At 40.1% G+C, this 25424-nt stretch overlaps 1 protein-coding gene across 1 annotated transcript in view; it reads right to left on the bottom strand.

Annotated features, from left to right (window-relative positions):
• Nucleotides 1-12790: 12790 nt before the first annotated feature.
• The window catches only part of LOC121504004 (sodium- and chloride-dependent taurine transporter-like), a 63559-nt gene continuing 50925 nt past the window's right edge, over nt 12791-25424 (bottom strand). The window contains exons 11-15 of the mRNA XM_041778632.1: nt 24972-25109; nt 22509-22611; nt 22295-22395; nt 20626-20796; nt 12791-20547 (exon numbers count right to left, since the gene is read on the bottom strand). Of these exons, the coding sequence (XP_041634566.1) occupies nt 20389-20547; nt 20626-20796; nt 22295-22395; nt 22509-22611; nt 24972-25109 (672 nt within the window). The 3' untranslated portion in view covers nt 12791-20388. The remainder of the gene's footprint in view (nt 20548-20625; nt 20797-22294; nt 22396-22508; nt 22612-24971; nt 25110-25424) is intronic.

The following is a 25424-nucleotide window of genomic DNA, read 5'->3' as shown; positions in this document are numbered from 1 at the left end:
CATCTTTACTAACTGTTATGTATAAACAAAGTCTCATAAATGACTGTTTTGTGCAGGATTTTTGTCAACATTTTAATGGGATGTAGCTGATTTAAGTCATATGTAAGTACAGCAATTGAAGGAAATAACAGTGTGGGAAAATTAGCTGTGCTCAGTACCCATCTGTACGTCTGAGCCTCTTATTTCCATGTTGTGAACGGATGTTTGGGTCAAAATATTCAGCAGATATCCTGCAGCATTACTGGGTCTTTATTTCAGAGCACGCAGCTTACCTTAGCAGGGTTTGGGTCTTGTTTTTATGCTGTTTTTTAGGAGTTAGGAGCTTAAACTAAGTGGTTTCTCTTTGGGTTTATTTCTGTTTGGTTAGGTAAGCATAGGTTGGATTTTCTGTGGGTTGCAGTGCTGCCATAATGCCAACAGGAGCTCTAAACATTAGAAAAACACATTCCTAAAGGAGTGAAAAACACCCTACTCATCCAGAAAGTTGGCAAGGCTGCAGAGACCTGTAAATCAGATTATTTCCAGCAAACACAACTTAAACATCAACCCCAGTCTTCTTTTTCTCCATCAGGCTAATCCTGTTCTCCACCCTAAAGCCTGAACGCCGAACCCCTACTGCATCAGATGTGCAGTGCATGAGCCCACCAGGGCTTAAAGACCCTGTAAAATGAAATCCAAAGTTTTTGTCTTAATACCCTAGAAATGTTGAAATATGGCTGCTGTAAACATGTGAAAACACTGAGATCTACATGTGACTGAATTATGGATTTAGACTGTTAGAGAGTTTTTCACCTTTCCTGGCTGGGTTTAATTTGGGCGGGGCCATCCTCCACTGTCATGAGCCCAAATATTGGCCCCTCTAACACTACAATATAAAATCACAGAGCAGTTCATCTCAGTACAGTCTGTTGTTAGCTGATGTCACTGCCTTTATTGAAAGTTAACAGTCAGTTAAAGACCCAGTAAAGTAAAAATTAATCTTTACTTATGTTTGTTGTATGACAGTTTACTGTGTTATGAACCCCTAAATCAAACTTCAGTCAAATAAAACATCTCAAAGTTTATGAAATTAAGCTTCAAAATCATGAAAAATGAGGAAGTAAAATCTGCTCCAGGATGGTGTGGGCATGTCTGTTGAAAGAGCTGAAGCCACACCCACTCAGGAGAAAAATGATTCTCTCAAAAAAAAAAAAAAAAAAAAAAAAAAATGCTACAATCTGAATGAAGGAAAGCAGTCACTCCATTAGCCTGATCCAGATCACAGTCTGGATCCATGTTCAAAACACTGCAAATAGTGATGGAGATCAGGAATGACAAACACTGCGGAGGTAGAGACATGGTAGAAGCCTACAGTAGAAGCCATGGGAGCCAACGCACAGCTAATGGTGGTGGAGGCTGCCTGGTGATGTCAGAATATGCAAATTACATGACTGAATTTACTCAAACTCAAACAAATTTACTACAAAGTTTGGGTCATACTGAATATTTTTTAAAGGATTCTTTACTATTGGGAGGTAGAGCTAATGGCGGAGGTCTGCGCTCTCTGAGTACTTTTCTAGTTAGGGCTCGAGCACCGAGTGGTGCGAGGACCTAACTGTATTTGCTAAGATTATTTTACTTACGCATTTGCCACCATTGCATGGACTTTTGAGACCCTTAACATTTCTGAATTCACGGGAAACTTTGGACGTACATCCGGTCTTGTGAAAATTTTGATATTTTTTGGGTCTCCAACATGAAAATTCAGATTTGCAACATCAGCGCCCCCTAACAGTTTTCAAAGTGAGAACCCCCTCCTTTGACTTTGTCGTAGATTTATGAAATTTTGTGTGCAGTTGTGGCTTTGGGAGATCTACAAAAAAGCCTCTTAGGCCTACACTCTATCTCCAACAGGAAATCCACCATTTTAAATAAATATGCAAAAAAGGGGCTGTTTTTGGCCTTTTCCAGGGGTCATATATGGATTAACTCCTCTGAGGGATTTCATCCGATCGACTTGTACTTCGGCACGGAGCTACATGAGACATGGATGATGAAAAGCTATTCGGGGTTTTCTCATTAGTTGAAAGGTGTGGCCATGGTGAGCCCTTAAATTTGCATATTTCTTTGGTAAACAGGAAGTAGTTTATAGCTCAGCTGTGTATTGTCCAATTGGACTAATATTGCTCAGGAATATTGACGTCATGGCCTGCACCCATTCATATGGTCAGATTTATTACAGATCAAAGCGCCACCTAGTGGTGACGGGAAATGTCAAGGTTTATGGAGCAAGCTACAGTTAAAAAATTATCCAAGATATCCACTTCAAATTTGTGTCAGGAAGGACTAAAGAAGTGGATTTAGCTTTGTGGAAAAATAAACTGACTTTTCGTCACAGGGCGTGGCCTCGGCGGGGCGACAAAGTCAAGAGTCGCCATTTTGTCTCACCGAAAATGTTAAAACAGTCATAAATCTAGTATACATGGTCATATCTGAGACAGATTTCATGTGTTTGATAGCAGTCAAGGCCAGAACACATCCATACTTGAAATTTTGAAAAATTGTACAGCGCCACCCTCTGGCAACAGAAAGTCACTACTCCTGAATTTCACATCGCCGCACCTACATGGTTGGGCAAATCATTCTGAAATTCATTCAGGCGGTTCTCAAGGAGTTGGCCTTACACATATGCAAAGGTCAAATGTCTATGTTTAAAGGCGTGGCCATGGTGATACTTTGTTTGCCATGAAACAGGAAGTACATTTTTTAAAATGGTTATAAGACATCTAGAGCAATGAAACTTGGCAAAAAAAAAAAATCTCATTGGCATTCTTAGATGATTGATGTTCATTTTGTAGGTGGGCATGGCCTATTGGCTCAATGGCGCCCCCTAGAACATTTCAAAAATTCAGCCCCCCCAGCAGGTTTGGCCTAGGATTTTGAACATGTGTGGGCAGATGTGTCATAGCAGGACGCAAAAAAAAAAAAAAATCCTTTTGGACCCTTATCGTAAGTCAAACAGGAAGTTGGCCATTTTGAATTTTTTGGTAAAACAAGCCATATTTTAGGGGTCATATTTGAACAAACTAGTGTTCGTTCAAATATGGTTCAAATAGGGTTTTCATCCAAACTACTTGATCTTTGGTGCAGAGCAAGAAGAGATTTCTTAGGTCCAAAGTTATTCAGGATTTTCTTATCAGTCGAAAGGCCATGGTGGCCCCTTAAATTGAAATGCTTCATCATGTGATAAAAGTGGCTGGTGCTCACTAAAAAATTTCCATTTATTACAAGATTGGCCAGATCCTGCTGAAATCCACCCAGGCACATTCCTCAGGGTTTATTTTTCTCAAATTTGAAGGTCAGGAGTCCTTACCTAAAATGGTGTGGCGGTGACAATTTTTCATTCGCCATTTAACAGGAAGAAGAATTATCTGGTGCTTACAAAATTTGTAAAGCCATGAAATTTGGCAGAAAAACACCCAGTAGTAAAATGAGATGAACGATAGGGTGATTGTCGGTGGGCATGGCTTTTTGGCTCAGTAACACTCCCTACAGTAGTTTGAAAATTCAGCCCCTGCAGCAGGATTGTCCCAGGATTTTGAAAATTCTTGAGCTTATACATTATTTTAAGTTCTACAAAAAAGCCTTTTGGACCCATGCTGTAAAACAAGCAGGAAGTCAGCCATTTTTATTTTTGTGGTCAAAAAACAGCACATTTAGCATGATTATCACTACAGCCATTTTTACACAAAAACTATCCTCTGAGAACAGAATCCCTTGTCTTCTTGTTTTTTAAGGTTTGGTGTTTAAATGTCAATCAGATCCACTAATATGCCTGAAACTGCTGTAGTATGCATGCCAGGCCAGTAGTTGGCAGTGTGACTGACAATGAAACACATGCATGCACACCTTTCCTTCCTCATGGTGGTGTCAACAGACAAACATGGCTGACACAGAAATGTTTGTGTGGACAGATGAAGTTGGGTTGCTTCCTAGTGACAGTCAACCTCAAAATAAATAGATATTTAAAAAATGGGAAGATATAAACGTTGGCAGGAAGTGAGCAGCATAAACAAACAGCACATTTTTGTGTGGTCTGTGCAGCACCAGGCCAAGATCAAGTCTCTGATGGACTACATGCAGAACATGGAGCAGAAGAAGAGACAGCTGGAGGAGAGCCAGGACGCTCTGACCGAGGACCTCGGTAAGCTGCAGGCTCACGGTTTAAATGAACCATTTAAAGATCTTAGCTCAAGTAAAAACAGGTAAACTTTAAGGAATTTTCCTCTTTGTTTTTCATCAGAGAAGACACATGAGATGTCAGGAGAAGAGAAGGAGAAGGAGGGTATTGGCAGACACAATGGGGACGGGGACATAAAGGTGAGGAGGAAACACGTCACTGAGAATCTCTGTTACACAAATGTGAAAAAGCTGTTTTTCTGTCTGTGTGGCACAGAGTAAGTCTGACTGTTTTAAATCCAACTACATTTTTAAAGACGTTAGAGAGCACAGACATAAGAAGAAACACATGGCATGAGATATTTGAATCAAAGTCTGCAGTAAAATAAGTACACTAATTATTTAGACCAGTGTTACTGAAAACTGCTCAACCAAAGAGCCAAATTGTTGAAAAATACCTTTGCAATACCCACATTTAAAGTAGTGAAAAGTTGCAAAAATGGTTTAAAAGAGACATAAATGGTCAAAAAGCAGAAAAAAATGGTATAAAGGTTCAAAATTGGAATAAAATGGCAAAAACTGGGTGAAAAGTGTCAAAAAAAGGAGTTACAGATAACAAAAATGGTAAGAAAGCAGCAAAAAATGTGCTAAAAATAGTGAAAGTGACTAAAATGGCCAAAAAGTGGAAACAGAATTAGTGAAAAGGCAAAAAATAGTCATTAAATGGCAACAACTAGGTGACAAGTAGCTAAAATAGGGGAAAGTGATATAAAAAAAAAAGGAGTCATGGATGATAAAAATAATCAGAAGCTGTCAAAATGTGGTAAAAAATAGTAACAAGTGAACGGGCAAAACGGGCAAAAAGCGGCAAAAAATGTGGTAAAAATGACTGAAAAGTGACTAAAATGGTCAAAAAGCTGCAAAAATGTGGTCTTAAATAGTGAAAAGTGACTGAAATGGCAAAAGCTAAAAAGCATGTGGTTAAAAAATTGTGGATGGTGACTTAAATGGGCAAAAAGATGCAGAAATATGGTAAAAATGAATGAATAGTGATTACAATGACCAAAAGCAGCAAAAAATGGTGAAAAGGTGCAAAACTGGAAATGGCAAAAACTATGCGAACAGTAGCAACAATGGGTGAGAATTGACATAAAAAGGAGTTACGGATGATAAAAACCGTTAGAAAGTGGCAAAAAATGGGTGAAATAATGGTGAAAAGTGACTGAAAGGGGCAAAAAGTGGCAAAAATGTGGTAAATTATTGGTGAAAAGTGACTAAATGGGCAAAATGCTACAAAGAGTGACAAAAACGTAAAAAATGTAATTTAATGGCAAGAAGCTGCTTACAGTAAATTGGGTGAAAAGTGGCCAAAAAATTGCTAAAAAGGGGAAAGAATTGCAAATAGCAAAAAGAAGGATGAAAGTGGCAAAAACTACAAAACTGGCAAGAAGAAGTGGCACAAATGGGCTAAAAGAGGCAAAAATGGATTAAAAGTGTCAAAAAAAAGGGAGAAGAATTAGAAATAAGGATAATGAAAAAAAAAACTAAGAGAAAAAGTAAAAGTTGACAAAAAGAGCCACAAACCATCCAAATGAAGTCACACATTGAGTTTTACTTATTTTGACTAATAGCTGTTTGTGACAAGACTTGAACTGGATCTGGAATTTAGTCTAAAACTGTCTAAACTGGGCCTAAAATTTTGACTTTAAGTCCACAGAGACGAATGAAGCAGATCTAGGATTTAGATCTAGGATATTTCCACAGATTTGATTGGTTCTCATGGAACCACTTTATGCTGGTTTAAATGATCCTAAAGTTTGTTTTTTATTGTTTTTTCAAACCAAAGTAGTGACAGTCATTACGCCTGTCTACTGTGTGTGATCCTCATGAGGGAGGATGTAAAATCCTCATACCACTCCTCTTTACTGAGCCAGGAACTTTTAGCTGCATACGACTGTAGTCTGGCTTTACACTGGCTCTAAAAGTCGACACACACCTGTTACATTGTTGTCATGTGAAGGTTCCCTACCTGGAGTCCGGGCACCCCTAGTGGGGGCGCCTATATGAACATTTATTTATAGTCATGTTTGAAAATGTAATGTAAGAGGAAGTATTAGAGCCCTCTAAAAGGTCCAACAAAATAAAGAGGATCTGTACATTTCTAGATTTCTTGGAAAAAGGTGACATTTAAAAGTACATTTTTGAGATGATAAAGTCGTATTTTTTCAAGAACCTGAACTCAGAATTTTCTAGTCCAAAGTCCTAAATTATTACATCATCCACTTTAAAATTTCAAGTTTGTAATGTCAGAACTGAACATCCTAAACTAGTGAATTTACAAGGATCCAAACTGAAAACAGTGAATAGAAATGTCTCTTCAGAGTCTGGGGAATAATGATCATGTGATCATTCTTGGATCATTTCCTCTCTGATCAATCCTACTAAGAAAAATCTCCTGATTAGGCCACCAACTGTAGGACTTATGGAAGGACAACAGCTTCATCTCTTGTCATTTTCTTTTTCCACGGCTCTTTTGGATTTAATAATGTCAAAAAATTCTACCTTTTAGTTGACATAAATTTCCAGTTTTCTTTTTCTAGTAAATTAATGACTTGTTAAATTAGAAATTTTTAAGATTTTACTTAAAAATGGACTAAACCCTCTCATTTTGGTATTCTTATGGTGGCTCTAAATGCTGTTGTAATGATGGATAGTTTATATGCAGATATTTATGAAGAACTTGTTAATGCAGGCCTGTTATGCTGGGATTCTGTCAGTAAAACAATAAAAATGATGTTTAATTTCTCAGAGATTGTCCTGGGGGGCTTTAGAGTGTTTAGAGTAGAGGGACCACAAAAAAAGGTTAGGACCCACTGATGTAAAGGTCTGTCATTTCAGAAATGTTCTGCTTTGTACCATTTTTGAAGCCAAATTACTGTTTGGAGAAATTTCCAGAAAGCAGATGAACAACATGAATCTTTGTTGATGTGGTTTGTTGACATTTCTCCAGACAGTTATTCTGCCGTTAAAAAGCGCCCAATCAGAGCTTAGCAAGCGTCTCCTCTCAATCTGAACCAGGGTCTGCTGCTGGAGCAGGAGAGGCTGATGTCAGACTACGACAACCTGAAGACTGAAGAGCAGGAGAAGGACGCCAAGCTGCAGAAACTCATGTGAGTAAAGGACTCATCCGTACGTTTATTTATGCAGGATGTAAGTTCATGTGTTTTTTGTTTGCAGGCTGCTGAATGAGCAGAGGGAGCAGGCCAGAGAGGACCTGAAGGGCCTGGAGGGTCAGGGTACCAAAGTATCATTTATTTTGAAAGGGCATTTGAACGTACGGAAATCAAGAAAACGGACAACTTCACTTGTTTTTCGATTCTGGACACGAATCAAAAAACGAGTGAAGTTGGCCGTTTTCTTGATTTCCGTACGTTCAAATGCCCTTTCAAAATAAATGATACTTTGGTACCCTGACCCTGGAGGATAAGGTAAGTATTTCCTGTTTCTACAGCAGAGGAGATGAAGTCCCCATGAGGGGCTCAGTGATCGATCATGCATGCAAATAAAGACTCCATCCTGTAAAACTCCAGCTGTGTCTGCGTTTTTGTTGCATAACCCCCTACTTACATCCCTGACGGCTCCCCAGGGGGGCGCCGCGCCGCGTCCCCCCTCCTCCATCAGGCATGCCTTGATCCAGGTACCGGCCACAGTGGGGTTTGAACCCCAGCATCCCCTGCAGAACTGGTCTAGTCCAGTCCTCTGTGCCACCGCCGCCATACCTTTCACACTACCAGCTCTTCTCCTGGCGCATTTATCCTTTTTGTTCAGGATGTGGTTTTAAAATTCACTGAGACCAAGATGGGAGTTGAACTGGCAACCTCCAGACTGTGGGTTAGTCTACTATCTCTCTAGGCTACAGAGCCAGACATGCAGCAAAGTCTCAGAGGGGCTTCTTTTTCTTTGTTTGGACTCAAATCTTGAAAACTTAAAGACATTGGTTGGATTTGAAAGGCCACCTCCTGTCCAGGTCTCCTGAAGTCTAGATTTGGTCTCAGACTTTTAAAATAGATGAACCCATGGTGAGATTTGAACCTGTGACCTCCTGATTCACAGTCAGTTGGCTTTTCCACTAATCCACTGAGACACACAGCTGTTCATGCTTCTCAGGGGATCTGATCTCTGCTTTTGGGGACTGGACTTAAAAATGCACCAAGAATCAAACCCACAACCTTCCTCTTTACGTCCTCTTTACTCCTGAGTCAGCGATTTACACCAGCAGCTTCAAAAATCCACAAATTTGAACCAACAACCTCATGACTCCAGGGCAGATACCTGTCCAACTGAGTTAACACACAGGCTAAAGCTAGCTGCACTTTCTCTAAGGCTTCACATCTGGAGTAGAACATCTCTATGATCCACAATCTTTTCTGCCAAAGACCATTTTCACATCTTGAGTTGCACATCTCCATGAGTGAAAATCTTTGCTGCTGGAGACCATTTTCCCATCTTGAGTTGCACATCTCCATGAGTGATAATCTTTGCTGCTGAAGACCATTTTCCCATCTTGAGTTGCACATCTCCATGAGTGATAATCTTTGCTGCTGAAGACCATTTTCCCATCTTGAGTTGCACATCTCCATGAGTGATAATCTTTGCTGCTGGAGACCATTTTCCCATCTTGAGTTGCACATCTCCATGAGTGATAATCTTTGCTGCTGAAGACATATTCAAACTTGAGTTGCACATCTCCATGAGTGATAATCTTTGCTGCTGAAGACATTTTCAAACTTGAGTTGCACATCTCCATGAGTGGTAGTCTTTGCTACTGAAAACTTTATTCATACTTGAGTAGAACATCTCTACGACCATCAATCTTTGCTGCCGAAGACCATTTTCATACTAGAGCTGCACATCTCCATGAGTGATAATCTTTGCTGCTGGAGACCATTTTCATATTTGTTGCTGGCATGCAATGGTTGCCACATACCTGCTTTCACGTAACACCTCGACATGCAGGGGGTTGCAAGAGCCCATTATCACTGCTTGCAGCCTTGATTCTTATTGTACTTACAGTCCACATTAAGTATTACTAAGGATAAAGGCACACACTGCAGTGGACATTAAATCTTTTATTCAGACTCCTGTGGAGCAGATCTTTGATTGCTTTCCCATATTCTAGGGAAGCCTGCAGCGTTGAACGTGCAGGAATGTAGCCTCCTGTGTTGTTTGAATACTTTAAATCTTGTATTACAGGCTTTGTAGGATTAGACTTTATTATGTTGTCGAGGGGATTTAGGTACAGGAGTCCTGCCAGTTGGGAAATTGAACTTGAATGAAGGGATGTCTGAAATGTTTCAGCTGCTTCTGTCTGTACACTTTACTCAGTTATATTACCTTTAAAACATCAAATAAAGACCCAGAACACACTTCTGAAGACAAATTTTTTATTAAGAAATAAAAAAAGTTTTACACTTTGTAAAACCTGTTCAAACACATATTTTTTTTTCTCTTTTTTCTAGCTTACAGGTTGGCAATAGAAATAAAAAATAAAAGCTTTCAAATTCGTTTTAAAAATGTTTTTTTCTTCAACAAGAATTAAAAAACATTTTCCCATGTACATTCTCAAAAAGGAAGGGCTGGTATACAGTATAATGCAGGAAAGACAGAGGCAATGTCATTGGAGACCATGACCAGAGAGTCTGACATGAGACGGGATGGGGAAGAAGAGCGGGACTCCATTTCCCAGAATGCTCAGAGAAAAGTCAAGGTGATTTTTGCAGCTGTTTTCTGATGCTGAAGAGTGTCCTTGAAGGTTAAACCTTGAATCAAAACAGAAAATGTAATTGTGGTCACGTTGTAACTCTGTTTCTCTGAGTTAGGACGGCTTTCTTTGAATGTCAAACCAAAGATGGTTGAGGAAATGGAGCCCCGGTCATTTTCCTTTGCAGCTATGGAGAGTGAGAGCAATGCCAGCCAGTAAGTTTACATGCAAAGATAGGTCAGAGTTACAGCTCTACTGTCTTTGTCCTAGCATTTCTGCAACGTGGGAGATTAATTGATGTGAATATGTCCAACAGTGCAACGGTAATTGGCCATAAACAGCGAGCGGCTTGTAAATTGAGCCATGAAAACATCTGCTGACTCTGCAGCTTCTTGTATTTTATTCAAAACTCCATGCTTTACTTTCAGTGCTAAATCGATGCATACTGTGCCTTCACCTTATGTGATAGGCATCACTTATGCTTAGCATTTATTCTACTTAACTTCCTGGTCAAAGCCCGGCACAGAAACTGCAGAGCACGCACAGTCTTGTCCACTTTGGGTCAGATTTGAGTGTAATTATTCTAGAATAAATCAATCTCCCACCCTTTTGTCTAGATCAGACTTTGAGAAACTGGATCAAGTATAAATTGAGTTACACTACTGATTTAAAATGTCCAGTTTTTTACATCTGAGACAATAACTCAACCTTTTCTTGCTGCATGTAAACATAGTGAGCGATAGGAGAGGTTTTGTATCACCTCTACTTAGCCCAAAGATCACATCTGTATGATCTGTTGTACCTGCATCACAGAAAGAGACAGTCTGACAGTGAATCCTGCATGTCGGCATTTTAAAGAGCATGATGTAGGCTGCATGAGGCCTAACAGCAGGCTGTCTGTTCCTGTGAAGATATAGTTTGGTTTCTTGTTTGGTAAAGCACAAAGGTTGCATGGTTTGGCAGAGTCAGGTTGAACTTCTATAAGAATGTCTGAATAAGCAGAATGTCGAAATAGCATACAAGGTTTTAAAGCAAAGCCCACGTTCGATATGGTGTCATCTGATTTGTATTGGGTTTAACTGCATTGTTACTAAGGGGCAGGCTTCTTCAAAGCAGCTTGCATAAACAGGGAAATAAGACTTTATTAAGAGCTTGGTTCAGACCAAAGATTGCAACAAGACGAGGTGAAACATGCAACTGCTTGCAACAGGTTTCTCTGCAACATCCTGAAAGTCTGTCATTTCACACTGCAGCAGAGCTTGACTTCACCTCTGATTTTCATGCCTGTTTTGTGGCTACATATAACTTGTAGAGTATGATATGAATGTAGACAACAATACAGAGTTTCCTACTGTGACTGAAATTCTGCTTTTGTCAGAAAAGTGAAAACATTTAACACTAGAACTGCCAATAGGTAAAATTTACCTAAGGCTGTTCTTTAATTGGATCTTACTTGATGTGTATACAATTTTAAAGACTGTCAGTCTTTGACTTTTCCTAAAAGTTTGTTTTAGAGCACCTGGTGTCATAAAAAAAAATCTTTGCCCAAACCCAAATTTTGTCAATGGACATTTACATCTAGAACCACCATGCAGGTCAATTTTACCCTAGAAGAAAGCCTTGATTTTCCCAGTTTTATTTCCCACCAGCAATAAATAGATGGCGTAATGGAAATACCATCTCTCTATTGCAGCAATGCACGATCAGAAGTCAATAAATCAACCTTCACCGTGGATACAACAGGGAAAAAATAAATTTACCATTGATAAATGTCAAAAGGTAATCTCAGTGTTTTTAACAAATACGAATCCGGTGATGAAGAAGTTTCGGGATTGGCAATCGGTCCAAAGACGATTTTCTACGTGACGGACCATCTTCCAACAGTGATCTAGTTCGCTATCTGTGGTTAATAAGCTGTTCAATGTCAGGAGTTAATTAACAGTCCTTGATCAGTGCTATATATGAAAATCAAGGCACTTCAATGACAGGTAAGCTTGGCCCGTTGGCTGTTTTAAATATATAGAGATCCACAGTGGTTCTAGTGTTAAGAACGAGAGGATCCAGAGGGTTTTAGGGTTTCTACCAAGGTAGCTTATGCAAATTTATGCCATGAGCTGGAGGCTAATATAGCTGAATTCCTCTGGTTCTTCCTGCAGCAGTTTCATCATTTAGATCCTTTGTTCTTAACTGTTTGATCAGGATGAAAATATATGACAAAAGGTCTATTACGTGCTCTTATTTTGAAGGATTTGTCTCTATCTCTTTGTTCCATCAGACCTTTTGTTACATCTCAAGTCCAAACTGCAACATTTTACATTAAAACATTTGATATGATTGAAGAAATTTGAAGAAATTTGGGATGCAAATTTTTATTAAGATGGCAGTGTTGGTTCGTGACAAGAAACCTCTGATTTAGAGGCACTGGTGTCATCAAAAACAAGCAGAGCAGACACTGACGATGGAGACTATTTTACTGGCTGATTATATCACCAAGTTTCTTGGTAAAAGGTGACCTTAACTACTGATAAATATATACTGCATAAGATGTATCCCTTAAATCCTAATACCAGCAGACAGGGACTTGACAAACGGATTTGCATGCTTCACCATCATCTAGCCTGATTGGAGCTACAGCTACAGCAGATCTTTGGTCTGAACCTGGCTTTGGATCATTTGCACAAATCTCTGAAATTTTGGTTGAAATATGTGAACTTTGGTGAACACATGCTCATAGAAAGCTGCCTGAATTTTTAGCACAACAGCAGTACTGAGATCAGCATCAGCAGGTAGAAAGATGGTGGGCTTATTGGCAGTGTTACTGTGTTTCATCCCCCTCCACAAAGTCTGTCACAAAAATCAAAAAAACTTCACTTCAAAAGCAATTTAGTTTAATGTGACAAAGTTTACAAATCATTTTATTCTCAGTGCATTTCAAACCACACGATCTTTGATGGAATAGTGGTCTAGTTTGGTTTCGTCCCACACTGCGGAGCATTTTGTGGCAGCTTTTAATCGAACTGGACCCTGAAGATTCAAATTTTCTTCTTCAAGAATTCACAGGCTATCGTCATCCTTCAAAAATTACCTCAGCATGAAAAATAAAAGTATCCTACAAAGTATTGCACGTAACAAATTGTAGCTTTTTTTTGTTTGCTTTTTGATTGATAGTTGTACATGTTACTCCAATGACAGAGGTTCAAATATTTGGAATACAAAAGGCAATGTGACAGACAATCAAAAACAAAATAAGACAAGAAAACTGCTGAATTCAATAAAACAAGATCATGAAAATAAAAAGAAATCATCTCTTTTTTTCACCCTAAAAAGGTAAATCTTCAGAGACTTTTACATCCACCCCGGGAGTGGCTTTCACATTTCAACATTCGGCGGTAAAAACTTGTGCATGGGTAATGCTTCAATTCTCTTGCAAATTCATCATCTCTGAGAAAAAAGGGTTAGCTTAGGGTGACGGAGGGGTTACGTAGGCTAACTGATGGGGAGTGTAAGAAGGCAGAAGGACTGGTACACGGTGGGAATACACACAAAGAGGCAGAATAATCTGATAAATGACTGCATTAGTTATTTCTGGTCCATGTTTCCCCAACTAAAGAAGGATCTTTGCACGAGGGAAAGATTGCATTCAGTCCAAGGGTTGAAAACATCATTGATACGGCTGAACAAAATATTTTGTGTTCACTTTTTGCAATCATATTTCTAATTTCAGACATTGCAGTTTCCAGTTTTTGGTTTAGGACCATGCGATAGTCATTATTCTAGAATTTCCAGAGGAAAAACTTCAAATTTCATTGATGCAACAAATTAGAAAACCGGCATGAACAAATCAGATGGCAGGTTTTCATTTGTTTTACAAAACAGACCATATTCCCACAGCAGACATGTCCCTGAGACATATCTAAAGAACTTTCTACACTTTCTACAAACTTTGCCCAACTATTCACTCCGACTCCAGGATGAACCAGTCAAAATGTGGAGGTCACTACACCTCATATTCATCCCCTGCTTCTGAATGTGATACCTCAAGAGCACTTTTTCTTTCATTTGAGGGATGTCTAAGGTCACCATGAGCTCAAAATTTTGTGCACACAATACTTCAAGAATGCACTGATGGATTTTCCTCAAGTTTGGTGCAAACCCACACTTGGACTTAAAGGTGAACGGTGAACGAATCTTGAAGTCAAAGCTCATTGCAGCCTCTATTATGAGATTGCTGACCTTTGTGCCATATTGTAGCTTGATTAGCTCAGGTAGCTCTGGTCCAATCCCTCTTTGAATTTTGAGATTCCAATGTCATTCCAATTGTCACAGGAAGCAATGGAATAAAGTTGCCAGAATCTTGATGTTTATATATCAAACTAGAATTGCAAAGCTGATGGATTGGCCCAATTCCAAATCTTTCATCAGGCAGATCCATCTTGCAAGGGTTTCAGCTGATCCACTTGTCCTGGCTACATCATTCAAGGAGAAAGCAGCAGTTGCTACAGGTGTGGTTTGGTTGAAATGACTGCAAGCTTGCAAACAATCCCCACCTGTGAAGGGATCATCATGGATGCAGCTACAGCAGCAGTTTGATCTGAGCATTTCTTTAGTAAAAGAAGAGCAAAGAACCCCACTGGATGATTTTTTTTTGTGTGTGTGTGTGTGTGGGGGGGGTGGAAAAGATGTTCTCCTCCTCTCCTGACTGACTTCAGCAATGGTTTGGTTCATTCACCAACTGGTCAAACTCGTTCACCGCAGTCCTGAGGGTGGTGGACACCGACTATATCATATGTTTTTTGGCTCTGATTGGCCAGTGGCAGAATGATCATCCAGTCAACCTCCAAGTTTATTTTTCTAACAAATCAAAATAGGACATGAACGCCCCTTAGAAGGTTCTGGATCCAAAGCAAACATAGATAAAGACGCTCAACAGGAGCTTCCATGGGAGTATGGTCTATTGTCATTCTTCCATCAATGAGGGTAAAGACACATCTTTTAGCTTTCATGCATTCTCAAACCTCAGAGCAAAGATCATTCTGGAAACCCGAGAACCAGACTCTGTACAAAAGTTTACGATTAAAACCAAGCTTTGTATTAAAATGGGAGGTCTGCAATGGGAGCGTAACTGTACAAAGACGACTTATATAGGAAAAGTTTGTTACTGTATGAAAATAGATGTCTGCTGTGGATTTGGTTTCACAAATCCCTTTTAATGATATGAACTAGATTGTTCTACGAAAAGAAACAGACAAAAAGCTTACACGTCACACAAAATGAGGCCCTGGTCTCACAATTACTACTGATGTGATGCTGTTAGTCAAATTCCTGAAATGTGTCTGTATTGTTGTGTACTTGATGTGGGTTGATGTTTATTGAGGTTTGATCTATTTTAATATGTCTGCTTTTGGGAGAACAGAAGCACCAAAAGCTAAAAAGTTGAAACAACATTCAGATTTTTTCACCATTGAGGCCAATGAGGACCCTGAATAAAAGATGGCAGTGTTATTTTGTTGATTTTTGGCCTCGTGATTTGATATGAAGTCCAAATTATACAAATAAGGTGCAATAAAAACTCACTTTGACTCACTCTCTCTACGTTTTTGCCTCCGATTGTGGGTAACTTAGGCAGTTAAGGTGTGTGATTTTCCATTCAGCGTGACAAAGAACCAATCTAGTGGCTTTTCGAGCTGCGCAGAAACATCAGTTTTGATTGCTACCGTTTAACGTCAGCTCTTTGTCACCCACAGTTATGAGTCTGATTTTTTGGACGCTGGGTTTATGCAGCTTTACAGTAGATAAAAAGCACTACAGAGAAGGTCCTGAGTGGATGGTCGCTGGTGACACATACACGTGGGATACCCCTTGTTACACAGACATATTAAAATGAAGTTAACAGCTGTAATTGTACTTCTCAGATAGTCTGCTTTGCTCTGTTGTCGATGGTTCACATGGTCAGTATTATGGCCCTCTTTAGTCATGGAGAAGGAAATGGAGTTTGGTTGTCTTGTTTCATTTAAAAAAGTCAGCCAGAGTTGATACATGTCTTGTTTAAGTATCATACGAGGGTTTTCTCAGAGGACCAATGACTGATAGAGTTTGGACAAGGCTTTTCTTTAAAAGCAACCTTTTGATGCCAACAAATTCAAGAGCTCTTGTAGAAATAAAGTCAGGAGAAACTTGGCAATGCAAACAAGCATTGGTGGCAAAATTATTGTTTCCCATTGGCGTGTTCGGATGCCATGCAGCAAGATGTAATGTCCCATTTTTACTCCGACACCTGGTTCTTACTTTCCTTTTCTAGCATCAGAAGGGGGTCAGAAAACAGCAGAGACTTAGAAGAATTATTTTTGTTGCTGTTTTCTGACTGACCAAAAAGGGATGCTCACACCAATCAATCTCTAATGCATTCGTCTTTCTCTCCTACTTCCTGTTTTATGGCGTTAGCGTCAGGTCTTTCTTTTCTCATCATTTCTTTTTATCTTGCAAATATGAGCTGGTTGTAAACAGAAATAGGGAAGCTATTTTTATTTTCTTTTGGATTGTATGGCGTGTAAGGAAAACACAGGTAGGTCTCTATGGTGCCAAGACCAGCTGATTGGTGAATTAAACATACCTGGCCTGAACGTCAGCACTCGCAGTGGCAGTTAAGATGGTACCAACACATGTCAAAATAGGACAGTGGTTTGCTTTACGTATGAACAGTGGTGCAAGCTGCAGTGTCGCGGTTTTACATATTGGCCCCCACTGTGCTTGTGCAAAATTTTAGCACAGAGTGAACTGGATTCCAAATCATGTTGCCAGTGATGATATACAAAATAAAAAGTTTGAACTTGATAAACATGACCAGGCTTGGGGGTCTTTAGGGCTCAAGACTGGACTCGATGTCCCGCAAAGGCCAAATGAGCATGGATGCCTATAGCTGATTTTCCAGGTTCTAATTTTAACTTCTTTCACTGAGATTCACTGGTGGCAGCAGAAAAAACTTGGCCTTGGAGAATGCAGTTGAACAAAGCACCATGCTTCTATTTCTCCATCTTTGGAAAAAACAGCAGTAGATGTCATACTTTAAGGGGAGACTGTAATTTAACCGGTAAGAGAACTATGGGTTGCAATTTTGACAGTGATATGAAGCAATATCTGTCGTTTGCATGCTGTTGAGATATGATGTTCAAACCAACAATTCAAAATCTAAAAACTGGAGCAAATTTGTCAGACTTGATATGCAGGATCCAGCAGAAGTTTGACGTTTTGCTTGAAAATATCCACATTTTGGTCAAATGATTATCACAAAATATGATGCTGCATTCTTTGTGATTGATTAAGCGCTACAACTCTACTTGGCTGGGGTTCCTTTGTTGAAATGAATCTCTTTAGCTCTGTTTCCAAGGTAACATGGTGTCTGTTGCATTTCCAAACTCAGTCATTCATTGGCTCTGGCCCGTCTGCAGCCAGCTGCCACATTTCACAGTGACTGGAGAGCAGCTTGACTCTCAGACGAGTGGACGGTCTACATCGACTGATTCGTTGGGAGTGCGACCCAACCATTGGTGTCTTTGAGTCAGTGAGTCATCGAGATGTAGTTTAACCATTGACAGCACCGTGCCAGGCTGAGTTTAACCAAATTAAATACTGTCCCCTGGTATTTACAAAAGAGAGAAAGCTATAAACCCCCAAATACCTACAAACTTACACATGGAGCCATTGTAGAATTCCCATTTTTGACTGTACATTGAACTGCCTGTTGAACTTTGACCCACATCCCCACAAGAGAAAGTATTTGAGAAAACTCTGTTGCATTGCTTGTTTGCCTAAAGACAGAATAATTGGCAGGACAAATGCGTGAAAGGTCTCTTACTACAATGGCTGCCACTGTAAATGTATGATTTGTATAATAGCTTAGTATTTTCACCAGATGAAAGAAGTGTTCCTTCTTCTATGTAAAACTACAGCAATTATCACCAATAGTGAATACCAATAACATTATAGTCTTAATAAAAAAAAAATCTAAACATCGACAGAGGAAAAACTAGTAATAATGTAACTTCCTCTGTAGAAAATAAAACAAATCCAATCCAAAAATGTAAGCCAAGAGTGCCTAGTGCAGTCACTAATGTACTGTAAACTGGTCTAGGACAGAGAAAGATAGATAGATATAGATAGACTGATTAGCTACTACTGTACAGTACGCCACAGACAACACTCAAGGGTTCAACCTCCACAATTCAAATCCTTTCAGATACCTCGTTCTTTGTGCAGGAGCCCGTTTCCCCTGACACAGTCTCAGTGCTCGTTTTCTCTTTGACCCGTAGCTCACGACTACGGACGATGGGGATACTCAAGCTAAGGTGCGTTTAAGAACCAGGATTCTGGTTTGGTAAGGGGGGTAGGTTATCATGGCTGTGTCAGATAATGGATGCTTTTCACTTGTTTTACCATCCTGGCTGTTCAGTGATTAAAAGGGAGAAGGCAGCGGCGAAGGAGTAGGGACTTACTTTGGGTGATTCGTCTAGTTTGGTTGGTTGGGCTGTTAAAATCAACCTGTTGTAACTAACCAGGGTTTCGGACAATTAAAAGTTGCATTTGAGAAAAAGAAAATGGCAAATCTGTTCAAGTTTGCTCACTGAGAATATAGTCAAGTGCAGTTGAAAAACAATAAAATGAATTTCAGGATGGTTTTTGCTGATGACATGCTGCTTTACATGTCTAAAGGTGAGTTTTGCAGAGCACTTAAGGGATCAATAATTAGAAAACACTTTCTTTTGCACCCTTAAAAGTTTCTCATGACAACTAGAAACTACATGGTGCTTGCACACAAAACTAACTCATGCATACCAGAAACTTTCTCATATGCTCTAGAAACTTTCCAGTAAGCATTGGGTAGTTTCTAGTCTTGACAAGAAGCTTGTTCTAATTCTTCCAGTTAATGTTCCATTAGGGGCTTGGTGGGAGTCAGACCAGAAGCAAAGCAAGTTTCCGAGTTAACCAGAAGAGTCAACAGAAAACTTTAGTCACTTTCTTCTTTGGGTATTCATAGAAAATAAGAAAGTCTACATGAAGCTGGGTCCTAAAACATTCCTTTACATTTAGGCCATAAAACAAACGTTTTGGAATTTGTAACCTTGTCCTTGTGGACGGACCAGATGAAGCCTGGCCAATAACTTTTAAAATCTAAATCATGATGTCGTTTTTCAAAATCTTTAAAACCAATTCTATTCAATAAAATGTATTTGGACTCCTGTCCTTATTCAAGTACACATGCATTGGTGAAAAATGCATGTTCTAGTAGGGGATGTCATGCTCCCTTTAAGCTTAAAACTCAACCATTTTCTAGTTGATTGTGCAAGCACCTCACTGGTTCTATATGAAATGGTGAAAATATGGAAAATGTAACAGCTCTGTGAATTACTTGCATGGCCTGTGCTTTAATTTCAGTACAATTCCAATGCTTGTCATGTGCCTATCTTGTGATAAGCAAAGGCAGACCACAATACCACTTTTGCAATAGTTGGCATTTTTGCCTGGTGCAGAGGCTATGGGGAACACCCAGAATACAAAGTCCAGTTTGGGTCTGCAGGTGTATATCTGCAGGAAAATATTGATCTCCTAGTACAATATCAGGATGTCTTAGTCCAGCTTTGAGAAATTCATTTTGGTGCAATTTCAGCTGGACTTACATGTTGCTATGCATTTTAAAAGTCCAATTTAGTTTGGATTCAGACAATGGCTTAACCTTTTCTAAGATGATGCAAATGTACTTACTAGTTTGTCTTTTGATTGGTGAAATATCTTGGGGTGCAAATGTTCTCGAATTTTGCCCCATCTAGTCAGATATGCACTAAGTTTTTAACATGCATGCCGCCTACTTTTATTTGCAAAGCACAATAAGTCTATGCTTGTCAAATGAAATGTGCAAGATACATTAACTTCACTTTTGAGTGATGATTCTGCAGTCAAGCTAGCATGTGACATTTATAAAATATTTGCTCTACTGCTGGTCTGAAGTTCCTTAATTTTGACAAGGATAAAATAATGCTTTCACTTGTTTCTTTGAAAGCATCAGCTGAGCAAAGTGGAACAGATTAAGCCAAGTTGACCCCTATGGCAAGTACCCTCAGATCTGTACACCCTCTCCAAAGAGCGAACATGTTCCAAGAACAGCCAAAATAAACAAGTGTCAGTGATTTATGGAGGAATGCTTTTCCCGTTGTGTCTCAAAAAAGGGAAAAGCAAACAGCCTGGGAGTAAATCAGAAATAGATTTTAAATGTAATGCGGCCCTTTGAAGAAAACCACCAAGAGCAAACAACTTCCAAAGTATTCCTAAAAGATTTGAATGGGAACATTTTTTTCCTTAAAACCCTTTTCAGTCCACCAGACAGACAGAGAGACAGAAAGCTAGCTAGCTTTAGAAGCATTTCAGAGGACAGGAGAGGAGAGGAGAGCGATCTCATGGAGAGCCTCCGCCTCACTCCTTTACATCATGGTTTCTACGATGGTGTGGGTGGGGGCCTTCATCAGCAGGCCCTTGTTCCCGTTGGGGTCCAAGGGGCAGGAGAGCTCCTTGAGGCCACGATGGTCTGCGGGACGGGAGCTGGCTCCGCCGCGAACCGGGGCTGCCACCGCCTTAATCCTCTGCAAGAAAAATTAATATCTTAGTGGGGATCATCAAGCTAGACGATTTAAGTGCTGGATGCAGACTTGGCTCTTCACCTCAATGAGCGGCCCATCAGATCGGATGATCTTGATGACGACCACCATGGGGATGCAGATCATGGAGGCCAAGGCCAGAGTCCAACCTATTCCAATGGCCCAGTCAGGATACTCGTAGATCTTGTTGTACGTCAATGGCTTGTATTTGACCAAGGAGAAGATAAAGCAGCCCTGCAGAGACAAAGGAAGACATGTTAAATCAAAGATGTCCATTCAGAATGAGACTTTCTAGCTGTTACACTTTTTTAACCGTATACAGTGCCTTTAAAGTATTTCCCACCTTGGATAATGGTTAATATGATTCGGCCTTTATGACAAAAATTGATCTTTAATGTCAAAGCGAAAACAGATTTCTACACAGTAATGTCAATTGAATAAAAATATGTAATGTAAAATAAGTGGCTGCATAAATGTTCACCCCTTTAAAGTGGCTGTCCTAATTCAACAGAGGTCCAGCCAATTGGTGCTAGCAGTCTCACAATTTGAAATGTGTCTCAGTGACTGAAGTATAAAGACACCTGTGTCTGGAAGGTCCAGTCACTGGTTAATCAGTAATCCTGGCTACCATTAAACCATGAAGGCAAAAGCACACTCCAGGCAACTCAGAGAAAATGTATTTCCGAGGCTCAGAGTTCAGTGAAATCCATCACGTGTAAATCTGCCTAGATCAGGCCATCCTCACAAACTGTGTGAGCGTCCAAGAAGGAGACTAGTGAGAGAGGCCACCAAGACACCTAACTCTGAAGGAGTTCCAAGCTTCAGCAGCTGAGATGGGAGAGACTCTGCAGACAACATCTGTTGGCTGGGTTCTTCACCAGTCAAAGCTTTATGGGAGAGTGGCAAAGAGAAAAACACTGCTGAAGAAAACTTAGATTCAATCTGGACTAGGGTTCACCAAAAGGTATGTGGGAGACTCCATGTTCAAGAGGAAGAAAGTTCTTTGGTCTGATGAGGCCAAAATGGTGCTTTTTGGCTATCAGACAAGAAGCCAAGCACGCCAACCCCCACTGTGGAGCACGGTGGTGGCAGCATCATTCTGTGAGGATGCTTCTCAAAGCAGTAAAATATAGGAACATCCTGGAGGACAATCTTATTCAGTCTGCAAGAATACTACAGCTTGGGAGCAGATTTATTTCCAGCAAGACAATGAGCCGAAGCCTACAGAGAAAGCTGCACAGAAATGTTTGAAAGACAACAAGGTGACTGTTCTGGGGTTGTTGAGTCAAAGCCAAGAACTCAATCCAATAGAGAATATGTGGCTGGACTTGAAAAGGGCTTATTACGCCTGGTCCTTATGCAACCTGACAGAGCTTGAGCAGTTTAGCGAAGAAGAATGGCATAAAATAGCAGCGTTCAGATGTTTGATCCTGACTGAGTCCCATCCACACAGACTCAGTGCTGTGATTGCAGTTAAAGCTGACTCAACTAAAACATCTAAGCAAGTTAATACTTTTTTAGGCAGTGCACCATTTGCATTTGCCTGCTGCAGAGACAAAAATGTTTAATAATGAAAATGGTGGCATGTCTATTTAGCATGAAGAAAAGGCAAACCACAGGCCATGATGGCATGCGTTCAAGCTTAGAAGCAGAAGTGTTTAAATAAAAAGAGGAAGAAGAAGTCACACTGGTGATTATGCTGAAGCCTTGTTACACTAAAATGGTGCCTCACCATGCACAGTAAAGGAGTGATAACAGTCCAGCTCCATTTCATCCAAGGATTTGGTCTGTAGCCCATCATGTCCTCAAGAGCATCATAGAAATTATCAACGCCTGGAAGACAGGAACACAACTTATTAGTTTTGTACATGAAAAGTAACAGAAAGCACTTGTGGTTAATCTTAAAGCTTTGCAATGTTTGTCTTTTCTAGAAGGATGATACTCACCATAAACCCAGGCAACAGCTATACATTCAAAGAATGCCACCCACAGAAGGCACACACCGCTCGCTGCATAGTAGTCAAACAGCTGGAAAACATACATGCCACCCTGCAGAGACAAACAGATAAAAAACAAATCAGCTAATCCAATTACATTTAAGACACTGAGTCTCTAGACTCAAACCTTAAAGCAGAGAAAGGTAGTTTTCCTACAGGGACTTCTCCTTTAACTATGAAAGTATTGTGGTGATTATTTAGCAGATATTTCGATCGTCATGTTTATAAAGAGACCTAGGAAGTTTATTCTAAGGCTGAAAATATGCAGGCATGAGCAGCTGACACGTTCACACGTGGCAATGCTCACGTGTGCGTCCAGTGTAAAAACTGTTTTAACAATCATGGGAATCCTAAACTCGAACCAGGCCACTACTGCCATAAAAAGATGTTGCCATGGGAACGACAGAGGGTGAAGAAGGCAGGCAGGGCAGAAAATAGAAAGACGGTGAGAAGGTTGAAGGCTGTGTGAGAACAGGAAGGAGGGTCAGTGGGGGTAGGGGGTAAGAAGTGGTGATCGGTGATCAGACGGGGAAATTTAGAGCAAATCACTGCCAACAACCAACTGAACCTCTAGATATTCTTATTTAGAGTAAGAAGAAAAGGAAGCTTTATTTAAAATAACATTTGGAAAGTGATGCTAGACTGTCAAAATTCTATGTTTGACAGCAGGCAGATATACCCTATATGGACAAAAGTATTTGGCCACACTTGTTAATTATTGAATTCAGGTGTTTTAATCAGACCTGTGTCCACAGGAGTATATAACTGTTATAAAGTCGTTCTGCAGAGCTCAGTGACTTCAAGCATGGTTCTGTGATGGATGCTACTTTTGTCAAAAGGTTTGTGGAATTTCATCCCTGCTGGATATTCCACAGTCAGCTGTAAGTAAGGGTGGGAGAAAAAAATCAATACAGTATAGTATCGTGATATTTTGTCTGGTGATTTATTGTATCGTCTCATCCACCAAGTATCAATTTTTTCAAATTAATTAATATGAACTGAAATCTATGATAATGGAAAGTAAAACAATTTTTTTGTCCAGTGAGGTTGGCAGAGGTAACAGTCATAGAACAGGAGAAAGTACAACAAAAATGGCAGCACCATGGAAAGGACATTAGGAATGCTAGCTTGGCACAAATAAGATTGACATGACACACGAGGTTTGCAAGAAGTGCTGCATGAAAATAAAATACGGCAGAAATACGACAAACATGAGGGCAAGACTAATGCTAAATCAGTTAAACAGTTGAAAAATGGTATAGATTGCAATATATTGTATCGCAATACTCACTGTATTGCAAAATGTTTAAAATTGCAATAATATTGAATCCTGACCCTAGTATCGCGGTAATATCGTATTGGGGGGCCACTAGTGATTCCCACCCCTAGCTGTGAGTGATATTATTAGTAGAGGAAGAGTTTAGGAACAACAGCTACTCAGAAAAGAGCTCTAAACATGCACTGGCGTTCACATAAGCCGTGTTGCAGGAGCTTCATGAATGGGTTTCCATGGATGAGCTGCTTGCAAGCCTTGCAGCACAAAATCCAATGCCAAGCATTGGACTGTGGAGCAGCGGAAATGTCTTCTGTGGAGTACCTGCCTTCCTGACTGCATTGCTCCAAGTGTGACGTTTGGTGGAGAAGGGATAATAGTATGTATGTTTGTAGTAGTAGTATGTTTGTCAGGGTTTGGGCTAAGCCCCTTATCTCCAGTGAAGGCCAGTCTTAATGCTTCATCATACCAAGACATCTTGGACATTGCTATGCTTCCAACTATATGACCTTTTGTATTCCAACATGACTGTGCCCCAGCACACAAAGCAAGGACTATAAAGACACAGTTGGAGTTCAGTATGGAAGAACTGGACTGGCCCACACAACGCCCTGAGTCAAGGTGATGGCAGATGGTTAGCCTTTAGCCTTATCGCCTCTTTACATAGGACATGTGGTTTGATTCTTAAAGTTGCTTGTTTGTATAAATCAAGAGAGTACAAATTGTTAGCAGCTGAATTTTTGAGATTTTATGGTGATGTAGGAAACAGCAACACTTGGACAGAGAGAGAAGATGAAGAAAGAGAGGAGACAAATAAAAGGAGATGAAGGAGAGGAGTAAAACTGATGAGAGATGAAGGAAAACAGACAAGAGACAGGAATAGCAGCAGAAGAGGAGGAAGAGGATGATTTGGAAAAGCTAAGTCAGGTCTAGAGTATCTATTAATACCAGAGGAGGGAGAGGAAGTTCTCATGACTTGATTGTATAAATATCCTCCCGTCTTCTCCCCAGGGAGCAACACTAATAGCGGTCTGAACACTGCTGTTGTTCCCACTGCACTGAACTCGGAGCCAGAGCCTGAAACCAGGTCAGCTGGTTCTAGTCCTCTCTAATTTCAGATTTAGTGATGCTGCTGTTACCTTGGTAACCATGGTGAGTCCAAGCAGGTAGCTGATGCAGCAGATGATAGCGATGAAGACCTCTCTGCGGTAACCCTTCCTTAGGAAGGACGGATACAGATCCACCAGTGATGTGATCTGCCCTTCCACCTCCACAAACTGGGGAGAGAAACACAGCAGGGTTACTAGAAAGTAAAGTTAAAGCTTACATCTGTTGGCTACAACCCTTTAAATTTCATCAGTGGGAGCAAAGCCTATGATGTCATATCTGCTTTTATACCTCTGAGGGTGTTGCTGGCCCTGATTGGCAAAACTGCTAAAATTTGCATCGTAAAAACATATTTAAAAGTCATATTGTCATGGATTAAGCAATTAAAGTTTTAGTTTTTAAGCTCTGAATAAATACTGCACTTTCTGCCTGGATTAAAAATGTCCTAGAGTTGATGTAAATGCTAGTAGTCCTCTGTACATTTG

The sequence above is a fragment of the Cheilinus undulatus genome, linkage group 3, assembly GCF_018320785.1.
Source record: "Cheilinus undulatus linkage group 3, ASM1832078v1, whole genome shotgun sequence".
Taxonomy (NCBI): Eukaryota; Metazoa; Chordata; class Actinopteri; order Labriformes; family Labridae; genus Cheilinus; species Cheilinus undulatus.
Note: the sequence above shows the minus strand (reverse complement) of the source record. Positions and strands in the feature narration are given on the sequence as shown.